The 23086-nt window shown below is 41.3% G+C and overlaps 1 protein-coding gene across 1 annotated transcript in view; it reads right to left on the bottom strand.

Moving 5' to 3' along the window:
* Positions 1-20707, bottom strand: part of ankrd13c (ankyrin repeat domain 13C) — a 108175-nt gene extending 87468 nt beyond the window's left edge. The window contains exons 1-2 of the mRNA XM_087990649.1: positions 20015-20707; positions 8081-8122 (exon numbers count right to left, since the gene is read on the bottom strand). Of these exons, the coding sequence (XP_087846775.1) occupies positions 8081-8122; positions 20015-20303 (331 nt within the window). The 5' untranslated portion in view covers positions 20304-20707. The remainder of the gene's footprint in view (positions 1-8080; positions 8123-20014) is intronic.
* Between the last annotated feature and the right edge of the window lie 2379 nt (positions 20708-23086).

Here is a 23086-nt window from a genome sequence, read left to right as displayed (position 1 = left end):
AATTGTTGCTTGCTAGATGATTATAAATTCTCTTATAATCCTTTCCAAAATCTTTCCTACAATGTGCGTAAGGCTCACTGGTCTATAATTACCTGGATCATCACTACTGCCCTTCTTGAACAAGGGCACAACATTTGCAATCCTCCAGTCCTTTGGTACTAAACCTGTAGACAATGACGACTCAAAGATCAGAGCCAAAGACTCTGCTATCTTCTCCCTAACTTCCCAGAGAATCCTCTGATAAATTCCATCCAACCCAGGAGACTAATCTACTTTCACTCCTCAGAATTGATAACACCTGTTCATAACTAATGTCTATCATTTCTAGTCTAATATTTCATAGCTCATTCTTCTCCTTTGAGTGAGAAAATGAGAAATGTTCGTTTAGTACCTCTCCCATCTCCACAGGGCCTACACAACTTCCCACTTGTCTTTGACCTACCCAAGTTATCCTTTCACTACTCACATACCTATAGAAAGCTTTACAGTTCTCCTTTATTCTATTTGCTAAAGACTGCCCTTGTCCTCTCTTTACGCTTCTTAACTCTCTCGAAATCCTTCCCAGCCTCAGCTGAACCATCTTGCCTCATCAACACATAAGCCTCCTCCTGCTGTTCATTACCAAGCACCAAATCCAACGTGGCCACCCCTCTTGTCGGCCCTTTGACGTACTGTGTCAGGAAACCCTCCTGTAACACTAGACAAAAAAACCTATCCGATGTACTAGAGTTATAGCATTTCCAGTCAATGTTGGGGAAGTTAAAGTTCCCCCATAATTACCACCCTGTTCCTTTCAATCCTACTCAATAGTTTTGTCAATCCTCTCTTACACCTCTGTGGAAGATTGTGGTGGCCTATAAAAAACCCCAAGAAGTGCGACCTCACGTCTCCTGTTTCTAACATCAGCCCACACTACCTCAGTAGACGAGTCCTTGTCAAAAGTTCTTTCAGACACTGTTACATTATCCATGACTAACAAGGCCACATCTCCCCCTCTTTTACCGGCTTGCTTGTTCTTAGTGAAAGATATAAATCCTGGAACCTGCCACATCCATTCCTCACCCTGTTCTATCCATGTCTCCGAAATGGCCACAACATCGAATTCCCAAGTACCTATCTATGCTGCAAGCTCACCTACCTTATTTTGGATACTTCTGGCATTGAAGTAGATACACTTCAAACCAGCTTACTGCCAGCACGTTCCTGTGACCATCAAATCTTGTCCCTGTCCTCCCTACACTCATCCTCCTGTGAACTGCAACTACACCTCAGGTTCCCATCCCCCTGCTGAGCTGGTTTAAACCCAACCGAATAGCACCAGCAAATTTCCCACCCAGGATATTAGTACCCCTCTGGTTCAAGTGAAGACCATCCTGTTTGTACAGGTCCCACCTTCCCCAGAATGAGCCCCAATTATCCAAGTACCTGAAACCCTCCCTCCTGCACCATCCTTGCAGCAGTTTGAGAACTACTAAAAAGGGATTATGAAAGAAAGTTTGCCTGGAACAAAAATCAATAAAAAGAAATATTATAGTTACATAAAGGTAAGTAGGTGGCCAAGGGTAATGTTGGCCTACTGAAGGCTGAAAGTGGGAATACTGTCAATGACAGTGGGAAAATGGCAGACATGTTGAATAATTAGTTTACCTCTATTTACAGCAGAACAGAAGGAACACTTGCTGGAATTTTCAGGGAAATTAATAGTGGATTGATGACTTACAAAATAAAATTAACAGTTAAATATCGATAATGAAGAAATTAATGGAACAATAAAGTTACAAATCCACAAGTTTTGGTTTTCATCTAAGGATGCTAAAGAAAGTTGGGGAGCAAACTGAACGATTATAGTTGGGGCATCTACAGAGCTCCCTAGATTTAGGAGTCCAACCCTCTGGATTGGAAATTTGTACATCATTCTTTTTAAGGGCAAAATTACAGATCTGTGGAAATTGTTGAAGTCTGTAAATAAAGGATAGAGTAATTAAGCACCTCAAAATTATCAGTTAAATCAAGGAAAGTCAGCATGGATTCATGACAGGTAAGTCATGCCTGACAATATCATGGAATTAAGGATAAATTGCTAACATTGTTGGGAAATTGGTCGAGTGACAAGCAACAGAAAATTGGGATGATGGGTAGGTACTCAATTTAGCTGGACAATGTGACCAGTGATGCCCCACAAGAATGTGTTAGGGCCTCAATTATTCACATTAAGTTATTAACTACTTGGATAATGGCAGGAAGTAACATCCAAATTTGCTCATGACAAAGTTAGGCAGCATTGTAGATGATAACAAAATTACATGAATATTGATAGACTAGATGAACAGGCAAAACTGTGACAGATGGATTTCAGCGCAACTGTGAGGTTAGTCACTTGAGTTAAAAAAAAGGTTTGATCAGGATACTTTTAAATGGTATGAAGTTAAATACGGTACATGCCCAAAGAAATTTGAGATTTCAGGAGCACAGATCTTTAAAATGCCAAGAACCAACTGAAAACAAAACCAAGGCTGATATGATAATCAGAGGGTTCGATAGGGTGGACAGTGAGAGCCTTTTTCATCAGATGGTGATGGGTAGCACAAGGCGACAGCTTTAAATTGAGGGGTCACAGATATAGGACAGCAGCTAGTGAACTTCGAAGACCCTAATACAGACAAACAAAAAATGCCATTTACAAATAAACCTTGCAAGAACTGTAACAAACACCACGTTGGACAAACATGCAGAAAACTCACTACCAGGATACATGAACATCAACTGGCCACAAAAAGACATGACCCACTCTCACTAGTATCCTTACATATAGATGAGAAAGGACATCACTGACTGGGACAACACATCCATTCCAGAACAAGCCAAACAAGAGACATGCACGAGAATTCTGAAAGCATGGCATTCCAACAGGAACTCTATCAACAAACATGTTGACTTGGATCCCATTTACCACTCCCGAGAAAAAAAAGAACAGGAAGTGACATCACCGATCCAAGGAAACAAACACAAATAGAAAGTGGGCCATACCACCAGCACTTCATCTGGAGGCTGACTGATTTTACCTAGTACGGTGACGAAATATTTGAAAATGAACCTTCCAACTCAGCAAGTAAACCTACATCCAGAATGTAGGCAGATGCCAGAGGTAGTTTCTTTCCTCAGAACGTAGTAAGAGCGTGGAATGCCATTCCTGCAACAGTCAGACTCACCGACTTTAAGGATATTTAAATGGTCATTGGATAAATATATGGATAAATGTAGAATAGCATAGGTTAGATATACTTCAGATTGGTTTCATAGGGTGGTGCAACATCGTGGGTCGAACTGCCTGTACTGCGCTTAATGTTCTACGCTATGCTTCTCTATGCTAGATTTTGTATACAAGGACACAAAGACTATGTTGTAGTTTTACAAAACCTTGGTTAGGCCCACATTATATACGGAGGGTAGATCTGGGCACCACACCTTAGGAAGGATGTGCTGGTGTTGAAGGGAGCAGAGTATAGGTCTACACAATGATACATGGGCTTCAGGAGTTGAGTGAGGAGCAGAGATTGTTCAAATTAGGCCTATTTTCTCTAGAATTCTGAAGCTGGAGTGATCTGACCAAAGTCATTAAGATATTAACAGGAAAAAACAGGGTAGCTCAAAGATGACTATTTTACTGGTTGGAAACTCTAGAACAAAAGGGGTGTTGTCTAAAAGTCACAGCCAAATCATTCAAGAGTGATGTTAGGAAGCACATCTGCACACTAAGGGCAACAGATATTTGAACTCTTCCAAAAACAACAGTTGATGCTAAATCAAATCAGTTAAATTTTAAACATCAGAGATTGTTTAACAAATATTTATCTAAGACATTAAAGGGATACGGGCTAAATGTGGGTAAATTGAGTTAGGCCACAGATCGCCCATGCTCTCAGGGAATGGTAGAACGGACTCAAGGGACTGAATGGCCCATGACCCCTTAGACTACAAATATTTAGTCTATATTTAGTTAATTAAAGTCACCCATTATGACCACTAAATTGTTGACATCCCCAATTTCCTTGCAAAGTTTCTCGACATCCCTCCTCTGCTTGGTGTAGTCCATAGATTACCTATTAGCATAAGTGCACCTTTTTTGTGTCATCGCTGAAGGACAGAATGTGGCTTAAGCTGCTCAGAGTTCTACTTGACAAAATACAACTAAGAGGAGAACTGATAGACATTTTCACAGTCACAATGGAGCAGCCTAGCACACAGGAGCTGAAACTGCTCATGCTTCCCACAGAAGGATCAAGAATGCAAAGACAGTGATTTTTAAACAAAGCAAATGTAATGGGAGATGCACTGATTGGAACAATTGCCAGGTGAATCTCATTGACCAGGAGATCCTTGATTGGTGTTATTAACCTGGGCTAATCAGAGCCCTGCCTGACTGATACGAACAGGAGATTTAGAAAGACTCCCGATTCTAGAGATTGGCTCTGACCAGTCAGCTCAGAGCCATGTACTCTGCAGATATAAATAAAGGGTGAGCTTGGTGATGGGACACTGGCCTCAAGTTATTTCAGTGGTTCTAGTTATGGGCTTGAAGAAAATCTGCTTGCAATGGTTGTCTTGGAGTCGGGTGAGCATTTTTAGCATAATACCTTCATTTGGGAAGTATTTTGTTTTCATTCACTCATGGAATGAGGGCATCACTGGCTGGGCCAGCATTTATTGCCTGTCCCTAATTGCCCAGAGGGCAATTAAGAGTCAACCACATTGTTGTTAGTCTGGCTTACGTGACACCTGACCTGATAAGAATGACAGTTTCCTCCCAAAAAGAAGTGAACTAGATGGGTTTTTTGGACAATCAACAGTGATTTCATGGTCATCACAAGGCCCTTAATTCTAGATTTTATTTACTGAAATGACATTCTGCCATGGTGGGATTTGAACCCAGGTCACCAGAACATTACCTGGGTATCTGAATTAGCAGGCCAGTGGCAATATCATTAGGCCATCAACTCCCTCTGACTCATTTGATTCTGAAGACTGGGCCAGTATGGGGAAGGAATGTGTTATTTGCTTCCTGGGCAAATGAAAAGCAATGAGTCATCCTTCTGACTGCTTGTGGACTCACAGCATTTTTTTTGGTTACTCGGAGCCTAACTTTCCCAGAGGCAGATACTGATACCTTTCAAGACTTGACAGATTTAGTGAAGGAATGTTGCCACCCCAAAACCTCCTAATTCTGACATGCCATCTGCTTTATTTGACTTTTCAAGAACAAGGGGAACACATAATTGGGATTTTTGGGAGGGGAAATGTGATTTTGGTTTAACCCTGAATGACATGCTGATCAACCACTTGGTATATGGGATTAATGACATAACCATTTACAAGCAGCTACTAGGTGAAGCCCAACTGAACTTCAAACAGACATGGCAACTGGCCTGCTCATGAGAAAATGCAGTAAGTGGAGTGTGGAGATACAGGGTACCCCAACGGAAGTGGATACTATCACCTGTCTGACAGAGCTTGGAGAACACCACTTGAGTGAAGGCAATCGCACAGCCCCATATAGGGCATAACTTGAAGAGGGACCCTAGGTCAGCCCACAGCAGAACTCCAAAACAAGGCTGCGCCTCAGTCAAATGGCTAGAGTTTTCTTCAGGCATCGAGCCAGCAAGCAGACTCTAGACAGCAAAGGAGCTCTACAAGGCTTCGGTGTGGCACAGCTGTTACTTATGTATTGATCCAAGTCTGGTTGGTCTCAAGTCTTGCTGCATACAATCACACTGTCAGATACATTACAAATGGCTTTGAATGTTGTGCAAAGTTAAACAAATGTGACTACATCAGTTCATTAATGAACCAAGTGAAGATTGTTGTCCTGAAGGATTTTCCACATTGCTGGGTATGAAAGTCTGCATTGTAGCAGCAGTAGAAAAGTAGGACTAGGGGCTTAGCAGTTATGCAGCACAAGCTTTTAGTTCCACTTTCCTGCAATGAACTGATATGGTGTATTTTGGGATACAGTAATTGAGCCTAAAGGGTCTTTTCTTTTGCTATTGCCAAAATAGCAACAATTCTACTGCTAAAAATGTTGCCAGGACAGCCTGTGCAGTATCCAGTGTCTTCAAGTATTCCACCATATCACGGAGTGAATTAAATTGGCTGAAGAGTGGCATCCATTATACTGGGAACCTTAGGAGACAGCAGCCTGGATGGGCTATGCAAAAAGCAATTTTGGCAAAGAAATTATTGCAAATACTTGATCCTCATCCTCTTCTGTACAAAGATTCTCTTTCCCATTGTTGAGGATGGGGATATTAGGTGTAGTCATCTCTTTCACTTAGTTATTCAGTTATCCATCACCATTCACAGCTGGATGTGCTAAGACTGCAAGGTCTATATCTGATTAGTTGGTTGTATGATTGTTTAATTCGGACTACCAACTGCTGCTTCTGCTGTTTGTCATCAAGTGGGAGGTGACAGGACAGGAGTGGAGAGGAGTTGGGATGCTCAGGTCATTTCAATCAGGTCCTTGCATATGCCAGTTCAAAGACTAGGAGTGTCAAATGACATAGCTCTTGTTCCTTTCGTTCCCTTAAGGAAAGTTTTGCATTTTACTCTAAAGTTAAGATGGAACACATTTTACTCAAAATTAAGCCCTTCAAAAATCATTACCCATGCAAAAATGGAGCCACTGACTTTTATACAAGCACACACTAATTCAAAATTATTTTTTCCGTCTGTGAACAATACCAAAGAATATTCACAAAAGTCAGTTAAACTTAGATTTGAAGCAACATTTGTATTTTGCACATAATAATGCACTGTAAACTGAACTCAAAACAATGCATTTTGACAGAGCACTGCCAGAAGAAATCTACTTTGTAGCAGTGTGAACAATTTCATAATTACAATATTACAACATATTGATCAGCTGTTTAATTGTATTCAAGAATAGGCTGGGGCTGTTTTCGGAGGCTGGGGGGCAGGCCTTAGAGGTTTATAAAATAATGAGGGGCATGGACAGGATAAATAGACGAAGTCGTTTCCCTGGGGTGGGGGGAATCAAGGACTAGAAGGCACAGATTTAGGGTGAGAGGGGAAAAGATATAAAAAGAGACCTAAGGGGCAACGTTTAAACACAGGGTGGTGCGTGCATGGAATGGGCTGCCAGACGGAGTGGTGGATGCTTGTACAATTGCAACATTTAAAAGGCATCTGGATGGGTACATGAATAGGAAGGATTTGGAGGGATATGGGCCAGGTGCTGGCAGGTGGGACTAGATTGGGTTGGGATATTTGGTCAGCATGGACGAGTTTGACCGAAGGGTCTGTTACCATGCTGTATATCTCACTCTGACTCCAAGTTAGTGTTTATCTATTGGGGGATATTCTGTGCTCTCAAGGATCTTGTGGTAGATCCAGAGGGTTTGGGTTCAAGTCCCACCTGTCCAGAGAAGTATGCCATAACATATTCACTTTATTTTTTATTTAAAAAAAACTTTAGCTGAAACAGTGCTTTCTGAATTGAAGATGCAGGTACAAAGTGTCACTCTCTCTCTCTCTCCCCACCCCAAACAAATTTCTAAATAAAATGCATTCCAATTGGATTCCAACCCAATTGTTCACTGCCTGGCCAAGTTGTAACAATCTACACAATCTTTTTATGAACCAAAATTAAGTCTTGTCAGTCATTATTATACAGTAAATTTCTGTACACAGTAATACAGCAACCAATTTGATTTGAAGGAAATCAGATAAAAATCATATTCCACTAAATAGTCATTACACTTCTATATCAAATCAAAAACCTAAATACATTAATTCTCTAAGGAAAAGTAAATGAAAACTAAATTCAATTTAGATTTTAACTACTTTGGCTCAATCCTTCAAGAAACATCAGTCTACTGATACTTAGAATCGAAGTTTTTAGATTTAAAAAGATCTTTCAATATGCAATTGAAATTATACATTTGACAGTATTTTAGGTTTGCGTGAATCTACCTTACTTGGAAATACTCTTTAATAATTACGTGATCAACTAGAGCAGAGTGTACTTAATGGAATATTTAAAGGTACCAGAAAAAAAACTCACCTTTGTGCCCTAGCATCACAGCAAGGTGCAACGGTGTGTTTCCTAGAAAACAAAAGTATTCATAATCAGATGTCGATAATGTCAGTTATTTTGCATGCATAAGTTTACAAAATCAAAATGCCCAATTACACCAGATCCACTCCAAATTTATTTTCATACTTTTCCATTTAAAAAAGGCTTAATACAGAAGAACAGGAGCTTAATTGTATTTATCTATCCTAATGTTTTAAATTTCCAATCCACATGTATAGCATTGTCCATCAAGACCTGCAGGTAATTTTGCTCTAGTAATAGTCAATAAAAGTTTAGGTTCCTGTGCCAAACCAAAGCACATAGCTATAATATAGTGGGGAACAATGAAAATGATTTAAAAAGGGGTGTTTAAGACCAAGCAAGATGTTATAGTTTATTACATGAATGGCAAAGCTGATACTGTATGAAAGCGTAAGAAAGTCATAAGTATAATTTAAAAGTTGAAGTGTTGGAGAAAAACACCTTGCCAGATTTCTATTAAAACACAATTTGTGAAACAAAGATTAAGGGGAACAAAAGTTAAGGAGTGAACTGTAATGCAAGGACTCAGACTGAAGCAAGAGAGGAAACTTGTGGTGGTCTGAATTTATTCATTATCTAACATTGTTTTCTGACCAGTGATGTAAATAATAGGAACTCAAGCTAATTATGGAAATTGTAGCTTTGAGTCATGGTTCATGATCCCTGAACACTACGGGCAATTTAGCATGGCCAATTCACCTAACCTGTACATCTTTGAACTGTGGGAGGAAACCAGAGCACCTGGAAGAAACCCACACAGACACCGGGAGAATGTGCAAACTCCACACAGATAGTCGCCTAGGGTTGGAATTGAACCCAGGTCCTTAGCGCTGTGATGCAGCAGTGCTAACCTCTCAGCTACCCTTGATCCAAACAATACAGACATTGAAACTATTTCTGGAACAGCGATACCCAGAATATTTTAATGGAAGGAATTTTGATAGATTAAAAGGAGTAGAATTGGGAGTGCTATTCTGGGGAGGTAAGAAAAATGCTGAAAACAAGGGGAGGCAATGGCCTTAAGATATTAGTGGATGATTAATCCAGAGACCCAAACAATGTTCCGAGGACCTGGATTCAAATCCTGCCATAGAAGATGGTGGGATTTAAACTCAAAAAAATCTAGAGAATTGAAAGTCTGACAATGACCACTGTCAATGGTCAGAAAAATACATCTATTCTCTAGTGTCCTTTAGTCTGGCTTACATGCGTCTTAGACCCACGGCAATGTGGTTGACTCTAAATTCATTCATGGAATGAGGGCAATTAACTACTTTACGAAATAGCCAAATTTGTTGTAATTCACATCCAAGGCCCTAATTTCTGGCCGACTGGTGTACAGGAAGGCAGGCAATTTAGAAGACCTCCTCCTTGGGCACAGATTTTACGTAATAGAGGAACTGATAAGAGTTGTGAAAGTGATTAAATCTATCCTGAGTCTCAATGTTGATGATGGAGTGTGAGCATGTAATGCCCACCAGTACATTTTAGGCCTTCCACAACTAGGTCTTAAAACTAGAGAGCATGGTTGCAACACCTAGATTTGATTAGTTTTTAAAAATAACTCTAAGCTTGCAATGCACACTCCTTTGGATAAACAAAGCTCATTTCTTAATTTTACTCAATGTCAACCTAAATTCCAATAAAGATAAATAACCAATACGGGAGAAAACTGAGCCAGGCAGCATCTACAGAGAAAGAAAGCTAATGCTTAGAGTCTAGATGACCCACAGAAGTGTAAAGTGTAAATTGCTAGGTGCTGTGAAGAGTCATCTAGAGACAGTTAGCTTGCTCACATTCTATGGATGCTACTTGACTCTGATCTTCAGCATTTTTTGTTGTTTTCAGTACAGATTCCAGCATCTGCAGTAATTTGCTCCTCCAATAAAGGAATTGGAAACTGAACTTCCACAGTAGTAGTGCAATGCAAAATTGTATCTATCACTATTGCTTAAAGCACATAATCTATTCAATTTCTTCCTAACTAGTGCAACAGTTTGAATTATAATGGGATTACTGCTGGAACCTTAATACTCTAAAGCAACTAGAGATCATGAATCACCAAAAGTTGGATTTGCAGGTACAACAGAATCAGGAAGGCAAATGGGATTGAATTTAAGAGCAGGGAGGTTCTGTTGCAATTGTACAAGGTGTTAGTGAGGTCACACCTAGAGTATTGTATGCAGTTCTGTCTCCTGACTTGAGCAAGGATATTCTGACTTTGGAGGCAGTGCAGAGAAGATTCACCAGGTTATACAATTGTAGGGATGTCCAACATGGAAACAGACCCTTTGGTCCAACTAGTCCATGCTGACCAGTTACCCTAACCTAATTTAGTCCCATTTGCCAGCATCTGTCCCATATCCCTCTAAACCCTTCCTATTCATAAACCTATCCGGATGCCTTTTAAATGCTGCAATTTTACTAGCCTCCACCACTTCCTCTGGCAGCTCATTTCATACATGCACCACCCTTTGTGTGAAAACATTTCCCCCCTACATCCCTTTTAAAATTTTCCCAACCCTCACCCTAAACCTGCGCCATTCTAGTTCTGGACTCCCCCAACCCGGGGAAAAGACCTTGCCTATGTACCCTATCCATGCCCCTTATGATTTTATAAACCTCTATAAAAGATCACCTCAGCCTCTGACGCCCCAGCCTATTCAGCCTCTCTCAATAGCTCAAGTCCTCCAACCCTGGAAATATTCTTCAAAGGGTTCAGAACGATTTGCAAATTTTACAACATCCTCCTGATAGAAAGGAGATCAGATTTGCAAACAATACTCTAAAAATGGCCAAACCAACATGACCTCCAAAGCTCCTGTAACTCAATGCTCTGACCAATAAAGAAAAGCATACTAAATGCCTTCTTCACTATCCTAGCTACCTGCGACTCTACTTTCAAGGAAATATGAACCTGCACTCCAAGGTCTCTGTTCAACAACACTCCCTCCGACTTTAACATGAAGATGGACAAGTTCTGTCCTGATTTGCTTTTCCAAAATGTAGCACCTCACATTTAGCTAAATTAAACTCCATCTGCCACTCCTCAGCCCACTGGCCCATCTAATCAAGATCCCGTTGTAATCCAAGGTTCCTTCTTCGCTATCCACTACGCCTCCAATTTTGGTGTCATCTACAAACTTACAAACTGTACCTCTTATGCTCGCATCCAATTTATTTTTATATGGAAGAGTAGCAACGGAGCCACTACCAACCCTAGAAGTACACCACTGGTCACAGGCCTCCAGTCTGAAAGGCAATATTCCACCATTACAGTCTGTCGGTCTTCTACTTTCAAGCCAGTTCTGTGCCCAAATAGCTAGTCCTCCCTGTCCTCATGAGAGATTCCAGAGATGAGGGGTTACCCTACAAGGAAAAGTGGAGTCACCTGAGACTGTACTTGCTAGAATTTAAAAGAATGGGGAGGGGGGAAAGGAGTACTGGATAGAAACAAAATTATGAGGCGAGCAAATTGTTTCTCTTTTGGGTGAGACTAGGACTTGGGCTCAAGATTAGGGGGGAGTAGATTTAGGACAGATGAGGAGGAACTGTTTTTTCCCCCAGAGCATAGTGTATCTTTGGAATTCTCTGCACAAGGAAGCAGTAGAGGCAGCTTCATTAAATATATTCGAGACATAGTTGGATGGTTTTTTGCATGGAAGTTGAATTAACAGTTTTGGGGACAACGCAGGTAGGAGGAGCGAGATGGATAGGTAGATCAGCCATGATCTTAAATCAGTCTGCTCTGCTGTTCAACAGACCAAATACCCTACTCCTGCTACTATTACTAAGGTACTATCAAATATATGGTAACTAAATTTGCTGACAAACTTATTTTTTTTTCCAAGCTCCTCTTTATACCAAAATCAATAGAAAACTAAGGAATATAGATTAAATAAGATGGCAAAAATTGGCAGAGCAATCTGGTGTGGGAAAATGTGAACTTGGCCACTTCAGCAGTAATACACTAAAACAGAAGAATAAAACCTCCATAAACACAAGGGATCTGGGTGTCTTGCTACCAGTCATAAAGCGTAGTAGGCAGGTAAAGTGATTAGTGAGGCAAATAAACTGTTACATATTTCAAGGGAAATGGAATACAAGTTATATATTTTACTGCAGCTGTTTATGGCCTTGGTGAGACCACAACACAACACAAGTATTATGCAGAGTATGGTTTCCTTATTTGAAAAAGGAAAGGAAATCTAATTTTGTTACAAGCACTTGAAAGATTATGCACTTGACTCATTCTTGGAATGACAACGTACCTTAAAGTTAGAACAGCGAACATAAGAACCAGGAGCAGGAGTAGGCCATCTGGCCTTTCGAGCCTGTTCCACCATTCAATAATCTTTTGGTGGCCTTAGTTCCACTTAGCCACCCTCACACCATAACCTTGAATTCCTTTACTGTTCAAAGAATTCATTCAACAAAGAATCCTTAACCACTTCACTGGGCAGGGAATTTCACAGATTCATAACCCATTGGGCAAAGACGTTCCTCAATTCAGTCCTAAGTCTCCTCCCTCCCACCCCCTCACTCCCCAAATTGAGGCTCTACCCTCTTGTTCTAGTTTCACCTGCCAGTGGAAACAACCTCTCTACTTCTATCTTATCTATTGCCTTCATAATTGGGTTTCTTTGGAGGTCCCAACTCATTCTAAATTCCAATAAATATAATCCCGGTCTACTTAGTCTCTCCTCATATGCCAACCCTCTCAACCTAGTGAATCTCCTCTGCATTCCCTCTGGTGCCAATACATCCTTTCAAGTAAGGAGATGCAGTACTCCAAGTGTAGCCTCATTAGCACCCTATACAGCTATAACATAACCTTCCTGCATTTAAACTCAATCCCTCTAGCAATGAAGGACAAAATTTTGTTGGCGTAATTACCTGCTGCACCTGCAAATTAATTTTCTGCAGTGATTCATGCACAAGGACATCCAGGTGTCTCTACACAGCAACATACTGCAACTTTTTTTTTTTACAACCATTGAAATAATAGTCCTTCTTACTGTTATTCCTCCCAAAACTAATGACTTCACATTTATCAAAGAGTACTCCATCTACCAGAACTTCGTCCACTCTCAAAAACTACCTATATCCCTCTGCAAACCTGGCTCTACTACTCATCTTAGTGTCATCTGCAAACTTTGACACAGAACACATGGTTCCCAACTCCAAATCATCTAAGCACAGGAGTTGAAAATGAGAGATTTCCACGATCCTAATGTTGCTTGATTAAGCAGATCACAGGACTCTTCTGGGAAGGATCAGTTATAGGAATGAAGTGCAAGTATGAGAGGACTCTCTTCAGATGAAAAAAGACTGTTTAAAAAAGGTAATTAGTCAGCAAAAAATTCTCTTCCCCAGAAAACTGGGGAGGGCTGACTCTTAACTTTTAAGCCTGAGCTAGATAGATTATTGACAGACAAGGGAATCAAGAGTTATGGGACAGGAAAGACAGGAAATCAAGTCAATACAATCAGGTAAAGCATGCTATTATCAAGCAGCAGAACAAACTCAAAAGGATTAACTTTCTTCAACTTAACATGAAGACAACTGAAGCTATATATTCAAGTGTTCACCACAAACGCTCAGCCTGAAGTTAATTTCTCTTCTTGTTCAACATTTACGTACAATGTAAGGTTCTTCTATGATCTGGGGTGCACTTCTAAATTCGATGTATTAGAATGATCATAATTTTAATCTCCAATCTTTGCACAAACACCACTGCACTTGTTACCTCCAGACTCAACTATTCAAAAAACTTTCTCTTGGCATTTCCTCCACTTCATAAAGCTTCAAATTGTATTTTGGTTAAATTGGAGTTTCTTGGATACATCCATTATTTCTATCCCTGCAGGCCACTAAAATAGTTTTTAAAATGGATTTCAAATCCCTTCGTGGGCTTAACGTACCACACCTTTCAACATGGGTTTTTTAAAATTCTGCCCCTTGGGACAATCTACTTTTCTCCTATCCTAAGGGCAGCTTTCATGAACCTCTTTTGTGTTGTACAATTCTTTCACAGCTCCTTCTTATTAAGGAAAGCTCAAAGCATTATTTGTAACCGAGCTTTCAATCATCCGTCCAATTCCTCTCTCTTCTAGAGAAAGAAAAATGAGCATTAAAATAAATTGCATAAAGTTTTGCAGTAGGAGTACCAGGAAACAGCCTAAAAAAATCTCTACATAGGATTTCAAAATAATTGTTTAAAGGTTGTTTTAAAACTTTAAAGCTCATAAGACTTGACTAGATTTAACAATTAGAGGGATCTAGTCCAGAAGATGACAACTTGTTCTACTGTTAGAAGTGTATTTTGGGCAAAAATAGATGGAAATAAATTCAGGACAAGGATTCCAAACACCTGAGAAAGATGTACACAGTCAATGGGGTTACACCATGATACAATTTTTTTTTCTATTTCAATACAGACGCCACCAAAGGATAAAACAAATAGTCTCGGTCAAGGTAGAGAAGGGCTTCAAGAATACAACAAAATCTGCTTAAGATCAGAATACTGCAAATTGAACAAAAGCAAGCAATTTGATATCTAATGTTGGCTGACTTTTCAGGGAAAAAAAAACCTCAAAAACATGAACTATTAACCAATTATGGTTGCATTTAAAATAGATATAAAAAGGAAAGATAATCGAAGCAATAAAAAATCTTCCACTTTGCTTGAAAGAATATATGAACTATACCATTGTTTCTCAAAGTTAAAAATCACAACACCAGGTTACAGTCCAACAGGTTTAATTGGAAGCACACTAGCTTTCGGAGCGTCACTCCTTCATCAGGTGATAGTGGAGGGCTCAATCCTAACAATTTACAGCAAAAATTTACAGTGTGATGTAACTGAAATTATACATTGAAAAATTGATTCTGTTAAGCCTTTCATCTGTTCGAATACAGTGATAGTTTCACTTTCATGTGTAAATCACAAAACCTTTTTTAAAAAAAGGTTGCATCCTCAGGTTAGCTGTTAACAATGGTGATAGCTAGACAATATGTTGAAGGTGTTGGCCCCCTGTGCTCTCTGTCTCTGCCATGTAAAGTCCAAATTCACCGCACAAAATAAACGTGTGCGTGTCTGTCTGGGTTGAGGATGTGAGAGTGTGAGCGCCACTGAAGTGTCCCCCAACTGGGAGGGAACACCCCTGTCTGTTTGTTGTGCGGTGCCCACCATTGCACTATACACACACACCCGCCCACCCCCTCACAGACTTAAGACACTGTACTCACTACACTTTCTCACACTCAACCCCCAACCCAGACAGACAAAGACCCACATGCACACATATTTTGTGGGGTGAATTTGTACTTGCAGGGTTACATTGTACTTTGCTCAAAAACTGCATACATTCATGTAAAACTCCATTATCTCACTTTTTAGATTAGAATCAATCTGAACATCATGGCATAGACAGAACACAGGGGGCCAACACCTTCTACATATTGTCTAGCTATCACCATTGTTAACAGCTAACTTGAGGATGCAACCTTTTTTAAAAAAGGTTTTGTGATTTACACATGAAAGTGAAACTATCACTGTATTCGAACAGATGAAAGGCTTAACAGACAATGAATTTTTCAATGTATAATTTCAGTTACATCACACTGTAAATTTTTGATGTAAATTGTTAGGATTGAGCCCTCCTGATGAAGGAGTGACGCTCCAAAAGCAAGTGTGCTTCCAATTAAACCTGTTGGACTATAACCTGGTGTTGTGATTTTTAACTTTGTACACCCTAGTCTAACACTGGCATCTCCAAATCATTATTCCTCAACCAATCAAGCATTTAGCTATCCTTGAAAAATATTGAAATAAAATGCAGCTTAAATAAATTCTGATGAGCAATTCAAGTGTCTAGGTTCCACATACAACATACATTAGCAGGCAGACTGCAGCAGTTGAAGAAGGCAGCTCACCACCACCTCAAGGGCAACTAAGGACGAACAATAAAATGCTAGCCAGCCAGCAACCTCCAACTTCCACAAGTGAATACGAACAGAGGCTGGGGCTGTTTTCCTTGTCAGAGGTGGAGAGTGACTTCAGAGATTTATAAAATCATGGAGCAGGGATAGGGTAAATAGACAGCAAATTTGAAGGTGTTTGTATATGCCATTTTACCACCTCCTTAATGGTAGTGCCATGGGTTTGGAAAGTGCGGCCTGAGGAGCCTTGGTGAATTTCTGCTAAGCATCTTGTAGATGATGATCAACATGGTTGTTGAGTAGTATTGGAGGGAGTGGATGTTTGTAGATATTGTGCAAATCAAGCAAACTGCTTTGTCCTGGAAAATGTCTAGCTTCTTGAATGTTGTTGGAAGAGCACTCAGACCTACAAGTGGGAAGCATTTTGTTACACTCCTGACTTTTAGATGGTGGATAGGCTTTCTAGTCCAGTTCACTTTCTAATCAATAGTAATCACCAGGGTGTGGATGGTGGCCATTTCAGTGATGGAAATAGATTCTCTCAGAGCGAGATCTATTTCCTTGCATTTGTGTGGTGCAAATGTCACTTTTTCAGCCTAACCCTAGATACTGTCCAGGTCTTGCAGCATTTCAACACTGACTGCTTTAGTATTGGAGTTGTGCAATGCAATGAACAAATCAGCAAACATCCCCATGACCTTATGATAGAGGGGAGGATATTAATGAAACAGAAGATGGTTGCACCTAGGTCAGTTCATTGAAGGAAGTCCTGCAGAGATATTCTGGAGCGGAGATGATTGTGGTTGTTGGAAGTCAATCATCTTTTATACTAGGTATGACTTCAACTAACAGAGAGACCCCCCCCCCTCCAAATTTTTCTTTACCCCAGTTCACTAGGACTTCTTGATACCACACTCAGTCAAATGCAGTCTTAATGTCACAGGCACTCACCTCACCTCTGGAATTCTGCTCTTATCTCCATGTTTGAACCAAACTGTAAGGAGGTCAGTTGACAACTCAAACTGGACAATAGTGAGTTGGTGTTGCCTGATAGCATTGTCACTTACCCCTTACATCACTTATTATGTGAGGGCAGTCTGATGGGGCTGAAATTGGCCAAGTTGGATTTTTCCAGTTGTGTGTGTATGGGTCATACCTGGTCAATTTCCCACATTGTTAGGTAGCTGCCAGGGTTATAGATGTACCAAAATAGTTTGGCTAGAGGCACAGCAAAACTCTGGAGCTTAACTCTTTAGTATAGTTGAAATGTTGCCAGCCTTTGCAGTATCAAGCACCTCCACTCATTTGAGATCACGAGCGATTCTAATTGGCTGAAAACGTTCATCCAAGATGCTAAAGATCTCTGGAGGTGGCTGAAATGGATCTCTGGTTGAAAATTGTTGTGAATGCTTCAGTCTAATCAAACATGCATCTGTGATGCATAGCTCGGTTATACGCTGACTACCTGTGGCAGATGACAGTTGCAAAGGCTTCAGCCTCATCTTTCTGCACTAATATATTGGGCTCCCCAATCACTAAGAATGAGAGTATTTGTAGAGATCCATCCTGCTGTTGTTTTTTGATTGTCCTCCACCAATCACAGCTCAATAGTGCTGAACTGCAGGACTTCGATCTGAACAAAAAGCTGGTTCTTCCTCGCATGAATTACATCAATACAAGGCAGTAATTCATCACCTTTTTCTGAAAATCAATTAGGCATGTGCAGCAACATACCATGTGAATGAATAAAGAAAGCTTAAAAGATAGTCTGTTGAATTGCAATGAGGCCTAAAAGGTCAAATTGCATTTAGAGATAAGCACACGATCAATGAAAAATTTGTGGTTGGTAAACAAAGACACATCTGAAGATGATGGGGCATACTGGCACTGTGTGGAGAAGAAGGTGAAGGTCTAGGAACAATTGGAGGCGATGCAAAGTGATTACCAAAGTACCAAAACTTTACCCTAACTATGCAAGAGTTTCCATTAACTGGACCGCTCTGAAATACACATCTTGGTAGAAAAAAAATGAAAAGCAACAATATAAACTAAGTAGTTTAGAACAGAGGAACCTGGCAGGACAAGTTTAGAAGGGCATCTAAAAGCACATGGAAATATCTTTACAAAAAAAAAGTGAATGATGAATGCATAAGAGTACAAAAAGTAAGGAAGTAATGTTAAATCTTGATCAATCAATGGCTAGGTACCAAACAGAGTAGCTCCTGGCCAAAGTGTTGTAAATATACTATATTTTTTAGTAGAAATAGTAGCAAGGCTATCACATATCATAGAATAGCTTGAAAAGCATTCATACAATGTGCTGTCAAACATGGAAACTGTTCACTACTCCTCCACAAGCCTCACTACATAGATATCTCTAAATTGAAATTAAGGAATGCGAATTTAGGAAATTTACTTGATAGCCACTAAAGACATTGGAAAAAAAAAGTTTGATCTTGTCCACTGATGCATACGTGAATTTTCTTTGTCACAATAAGACTTAAATACTGCAAAATATAGTTGGCATATTTAATTTGAAAGAGGAGTCCCAACCCTTCAGGTTTATTGCTGAAGATTTCAAAGTTAAAATTTTGGATTTTTGTACGGATTCATCTCCTCCATTCCATTTTTTTCCCCCTTTTTCACATGATTTACCATCAAATTAATGATTCTCACTTTGTGAAACATGTTAACAATTCTAACAGATTGGTTAGTAAAATACTCTTTTTTTTTCCTCATCAAGGATACTAGCTCTCCTATAGAAGGAACTCTTATTTAGACATTAATAAGCTTTTGCACTGAAAATTGAGGTTATTAATGGTCAGCACGTAAACATGTAGCAAATAGCTGATTCAGTGATGAACAGATAGCAAAGTCAACCTTTGCAACATTATGGCCTTTTAAGTAGGTGTACAGAAAGTTTACTAAAATGATTGACAAGAATAAAAATAGATATCAGATCTATAGAGAGGCTAAAGAAACAAAATTTGCAGTCGTTTCAGCAAGTGAGGTTGGGGTAGAGATTTAGGGATGTTTAAAACCCTAGTTTTAGTGGTTTCTCCTTATGTACTTTATTTCCAGTGATTGAGAATCAGAAAACAGTTTTAAAGTAACTAGTATAAGAAAGAGGAAAGACAAGGTGACTTTAAATTTATTAGGTCATGGAGCAGAACACAGCCTAGAAAGGATGGCAAAAACTATTGATACATTTCTTCCAGAAACTCAACTTTACAAGTACTTGAAATTAAAGTCTGTAAATGTTTCTGGATTCAGACTAAAAAGTTCTTTTGAAAAGCTGTCAAAGTGAATTGCCTCATTTTATTTTGTTGAAATATTAAACACTTAGAGTGAGCTTTACCAGTAATAAATAATTTCAATATATCTGAATGAAAACAGCAGGAATATCCACTCAAAACTAGGTCATCTAGGTGGTTAAAATACATGTGAATTCTCACAGTTGCTCTTAGCTTTTGTGTGTATTTACAAAGCAAAGTGTTTAAAACTTGAACCAAATCTCCTTTACAGTTTTGCTAACACAATACAGGCTCATCTGTCACAGCGTACTGTTAGTGGATCTGTACAAAAGTAAGCAAGCACGATTGTAAAATTTACGTTCGATGACTATAAAAACCACAGTCATTACTCCAAAGTTCTTAAAGATTTAAGCACAAGACCAGGTAACTAAACAGATTTTGTATTTTCCTCACGCAGGAAGAACTGTTTGGTCAACCTTATATCGTAAATTTAAGCTGAAATCTGGGCATAGGAAGTGATAAACGGAGGAAAGATATAGTCATTATTGCCTAATTTAGTTTGTAGAAGAACAGATTTCGTAATATCCAAGAATGCATATTTACTCAACTTCAGTTTGCAATCAATGCTTGGAGCAACTGGTATCTCAACAGCCCGAGATTATTGTAACAAAAAAAAACTTACCGTGGAGATCTTTTTGAGCTATATTGTGTGTCCTTATCGATGACGATAATCTACGGATATCGCCTTTAAAGACGCACTCGTGGACTGGGAAATCCTCATTTCTAGTCGTGGACGCCTCCGTGGTCAAAGTCGGGCTCTTGATCAATTTGTGATTCGTAAAGAGCTTAGCCCGGTTTTTAGTCCTTGCCGCCTCGTCGTCCTGTTCAGCCCCAGCCTCCTCTTTGAATAGCCTGTGATCTCTACGCACCGAACGGCCGTTGGAAATCCTTTCCGCTTTCTCTCCTGTCATGACGACGAGAGAAACAGTAAAAGGGACGGCGGCAGTACAGCTGCCGCGGACCTCGCAGAGATTCGGAGGTTAAAGGGCGCACTCTCAGCTGCTTTTCCGCCGCGACGACCACACAACGACATGTAGAGCAGTCAAACGCGGGGCTCGGAGGCTGCGGTAACATAGGAAAGAAAAACAGTGGCCTGGAGGGGTGGGGACGGCACTGAGAGCCAGAAGGAACACAGGAATCACTTGGCAGACTCACTGCGAGGAAAGAAAAGCGACACCAAAGGTGGCTTCAAAGCAAAATAAATAGGAGCAGCTTTAAAAAGTAGAACGGCCACTGTTCATCAGCGCCACTATCCAGTTTCGTAAACTCTTCAACCTGCACTCAAGACAAACCCGCCATTTTTCTTCCCTCACTCCCTCCGTTAAATCTCGCGAGGTTTTGCGCGGCCTTCAATTTTATCGCGATCCTTCCCAAGTCCCGATTGTCGCGTGGCGTGGTCACTATGACAACCAAGGCAACGACGTGTTTGCTCCTCTCCTCTCCCCGACCCTGGGAAAGGCTTGAGGTCACGTGTTTACAAATGATCTCTGTATCATACAAAATAACAGATAACAAAACCCCACGCCCACATGTAGTTAACGGCAGGAGAAAAACGAAATAGGTGACGAACGCTGCGTTTTACCCGGACTGTTTCCAACGCTAGGGGACATGTTCACACGGGGATGCTGGTGTTGGGATGGGAAGCGATGAGGCTGACTATACTGAAACACACACACACACGGCGATGATTAACTGGAATTTACACGCTGAGGCGAAGTAACAGAGTTCGCTGAACTCCTCGGACCGTCACAAAATCCTACTAAATGATCTCAGGTGCATAAATGCTTTGAATTTAAGTTTTACGCATTCAATGATCGGCAAATGTGGGATTTAAGATGATCAACTATACTACACGTTGGGGAGAAAGTGAGGTCTGCAGATGCTGGAGATCAGAGCTGAAAATGTGTTGGAAAAGCGCAGCAGGTCAGGCAGCATCCAGGGAACAGGAGAATCGACGTTTCGGGCATAAGCCCTTCTTCAGGAATGAGGAAAAGTGTGTCCAGCAGGCTAAGATAAAAGGTAGGGAGGAGGGACTTGGGGGAGGGGCGTCGGAAATGTGATAGGTGGAAAGAGGTCAAGGTGAGGGAGATAGGTCAGACTGGGGTGGGGGTGGAGAGGTCAGGCAGAAGATTGCAGGTTAGGAAGGTGGTGCTGAGTTCTATGGATTTGACTGAGACAAGGTGGGGGGAGGGGAAATGAGGAAACTGGTGAAATCCGAGTTCACCCCTTGTGGTTGGAGGGTTCCTAGGCGGAAGATGAGGCGCTCTTCCTCCAACCGTCGTGTTGTTGTGGTCTGGCGATGGAGGAGTCCAAAGACCTGCATATCCTTGGTGGAGTGGGAGGGGGAATTGAAATGTTGAGCCACAGGGTGGTTGGGTTGGTCGGTCCGGGTGTCCCAGAGGTGTTCTCTGAAACGCTCCGCAAGTAGCCGGCCTGTCTCCCCAATATAGAGGAGGCCACATCGGGCGCAGAGGATGCAATAGATGATGTGTGTGGAGGTGCAGGTGAATTTGTGGCGGATATGGAAGTTTCCTTTGGGGCCTGGGAGGGAGGTGAGGGGGGAGGTGTGGGCGCAAGTCTTGCACCTCCTGCGATTGCAGGGGAAGGTGCCGGGAGTGGAGGTTGAGTTGGTGGGGGGTGTGGATCTGACGAGGGAGTCACGGAGGGAGTGGTCTTTACGGAATGCTGATAGGGGAGGGGAGGGAAATATATCCTTGGTGGTGGGGTCAGTTTGGAGGTAGTGGAAATGGCGGCGGATGATGCGCTGTACATGGAGATTGGTGGGGTGGTAGGTGAAGACCAGTGGGGTTCTGTCCTGGAGGCGGTTGGAGGGGCGGGGCTCAAGGGCGGAGGAGCGGGAAGTGGAAGAGATGCGGTGGAGGGCATCGTCGACCACGTCGGGGGGGAAATTGCGGTCCTTGAAGAAGGAGGCCATCTGGGTTGTACGTTTTTGGAACTGGTCCTCCTGGGAGCAGATGCGGCGGAGTCGAAGGAATTGGGAGAATGGAATGGCGTTTTTACAGGGGGCAGGGTGGGAGGAGGTGCAGTCCAGGTAGCTGTGGGAGTCAGTCGGTTTGTAGTAGATGTCCGTGTTGATTCGGTTGCCTGAGATAGAAATAGAAAGGTCGAGGAAGGGGAGGGAGGAATCTGAGACTGTCCAGGTGAATTTGAGGTCGGGGTGGAAGGTGTTGGTGAAGTGGATAAACTGTTCAACCTCCTCATGGGAGCACGAGGCGGCGCCGATACAGTCATCGATGTAGCGGAGGAAAAGGTGGGGGGGGTGGGGCCAGTGTAGTTGCGGAAGATGGACTGATCCACATATCCTACGAAGAGGCAGGCATAGCTGGGGCCCATGCGAGTGCCCATGGCTACTCCACGTAGGTCAACTATACTACATCTAGAACAGCTCTGAATGTTCCTGATGAAGGGCTCTTGCCCGAAACGTCGATTCTCCTGCTCCTCGGATGCTGCCTGACTGGCTGGTGCTTTTCCAGCACCACACTCTTGACTCTGATCTCCAGCATCTGCAGTCCTCTTTCCCCTGAATATTTCACACTCTGCTAAATCAGTTCCGAAATCATCCTGGAAAATGCCTTTGCTTTTTCTTATTCTAATTCTGTTAACGCCATTTTTGCCATATTGGTCTTTGATATGCTTTTCCCATGTATTCTTCAATACTCTTATTTCCTGTAAC

The sequence above is a fragment of the Chiloscyllium plagiosum genome, unplaced genomic scaffold (genome assembly GCF_037043375.1).
Source record: "Chiloscyllium plagiosum isolate Xiang-an unplaced genomic scaffold, Cpla_swu_hap1 HiC_scaffold_9, whole genome shotgun sequence".
Lineage (NCBI taxonomy): Eukaryota > Metazoa > Chordata > Chondrichthyes > Orectolobiformes > Hemiscylliidae > Chiloscyllium > Chiloscyllium plagiosum.
This window is presented reverse-complemented; position numbering and strand designations above follow the sequence as displayed.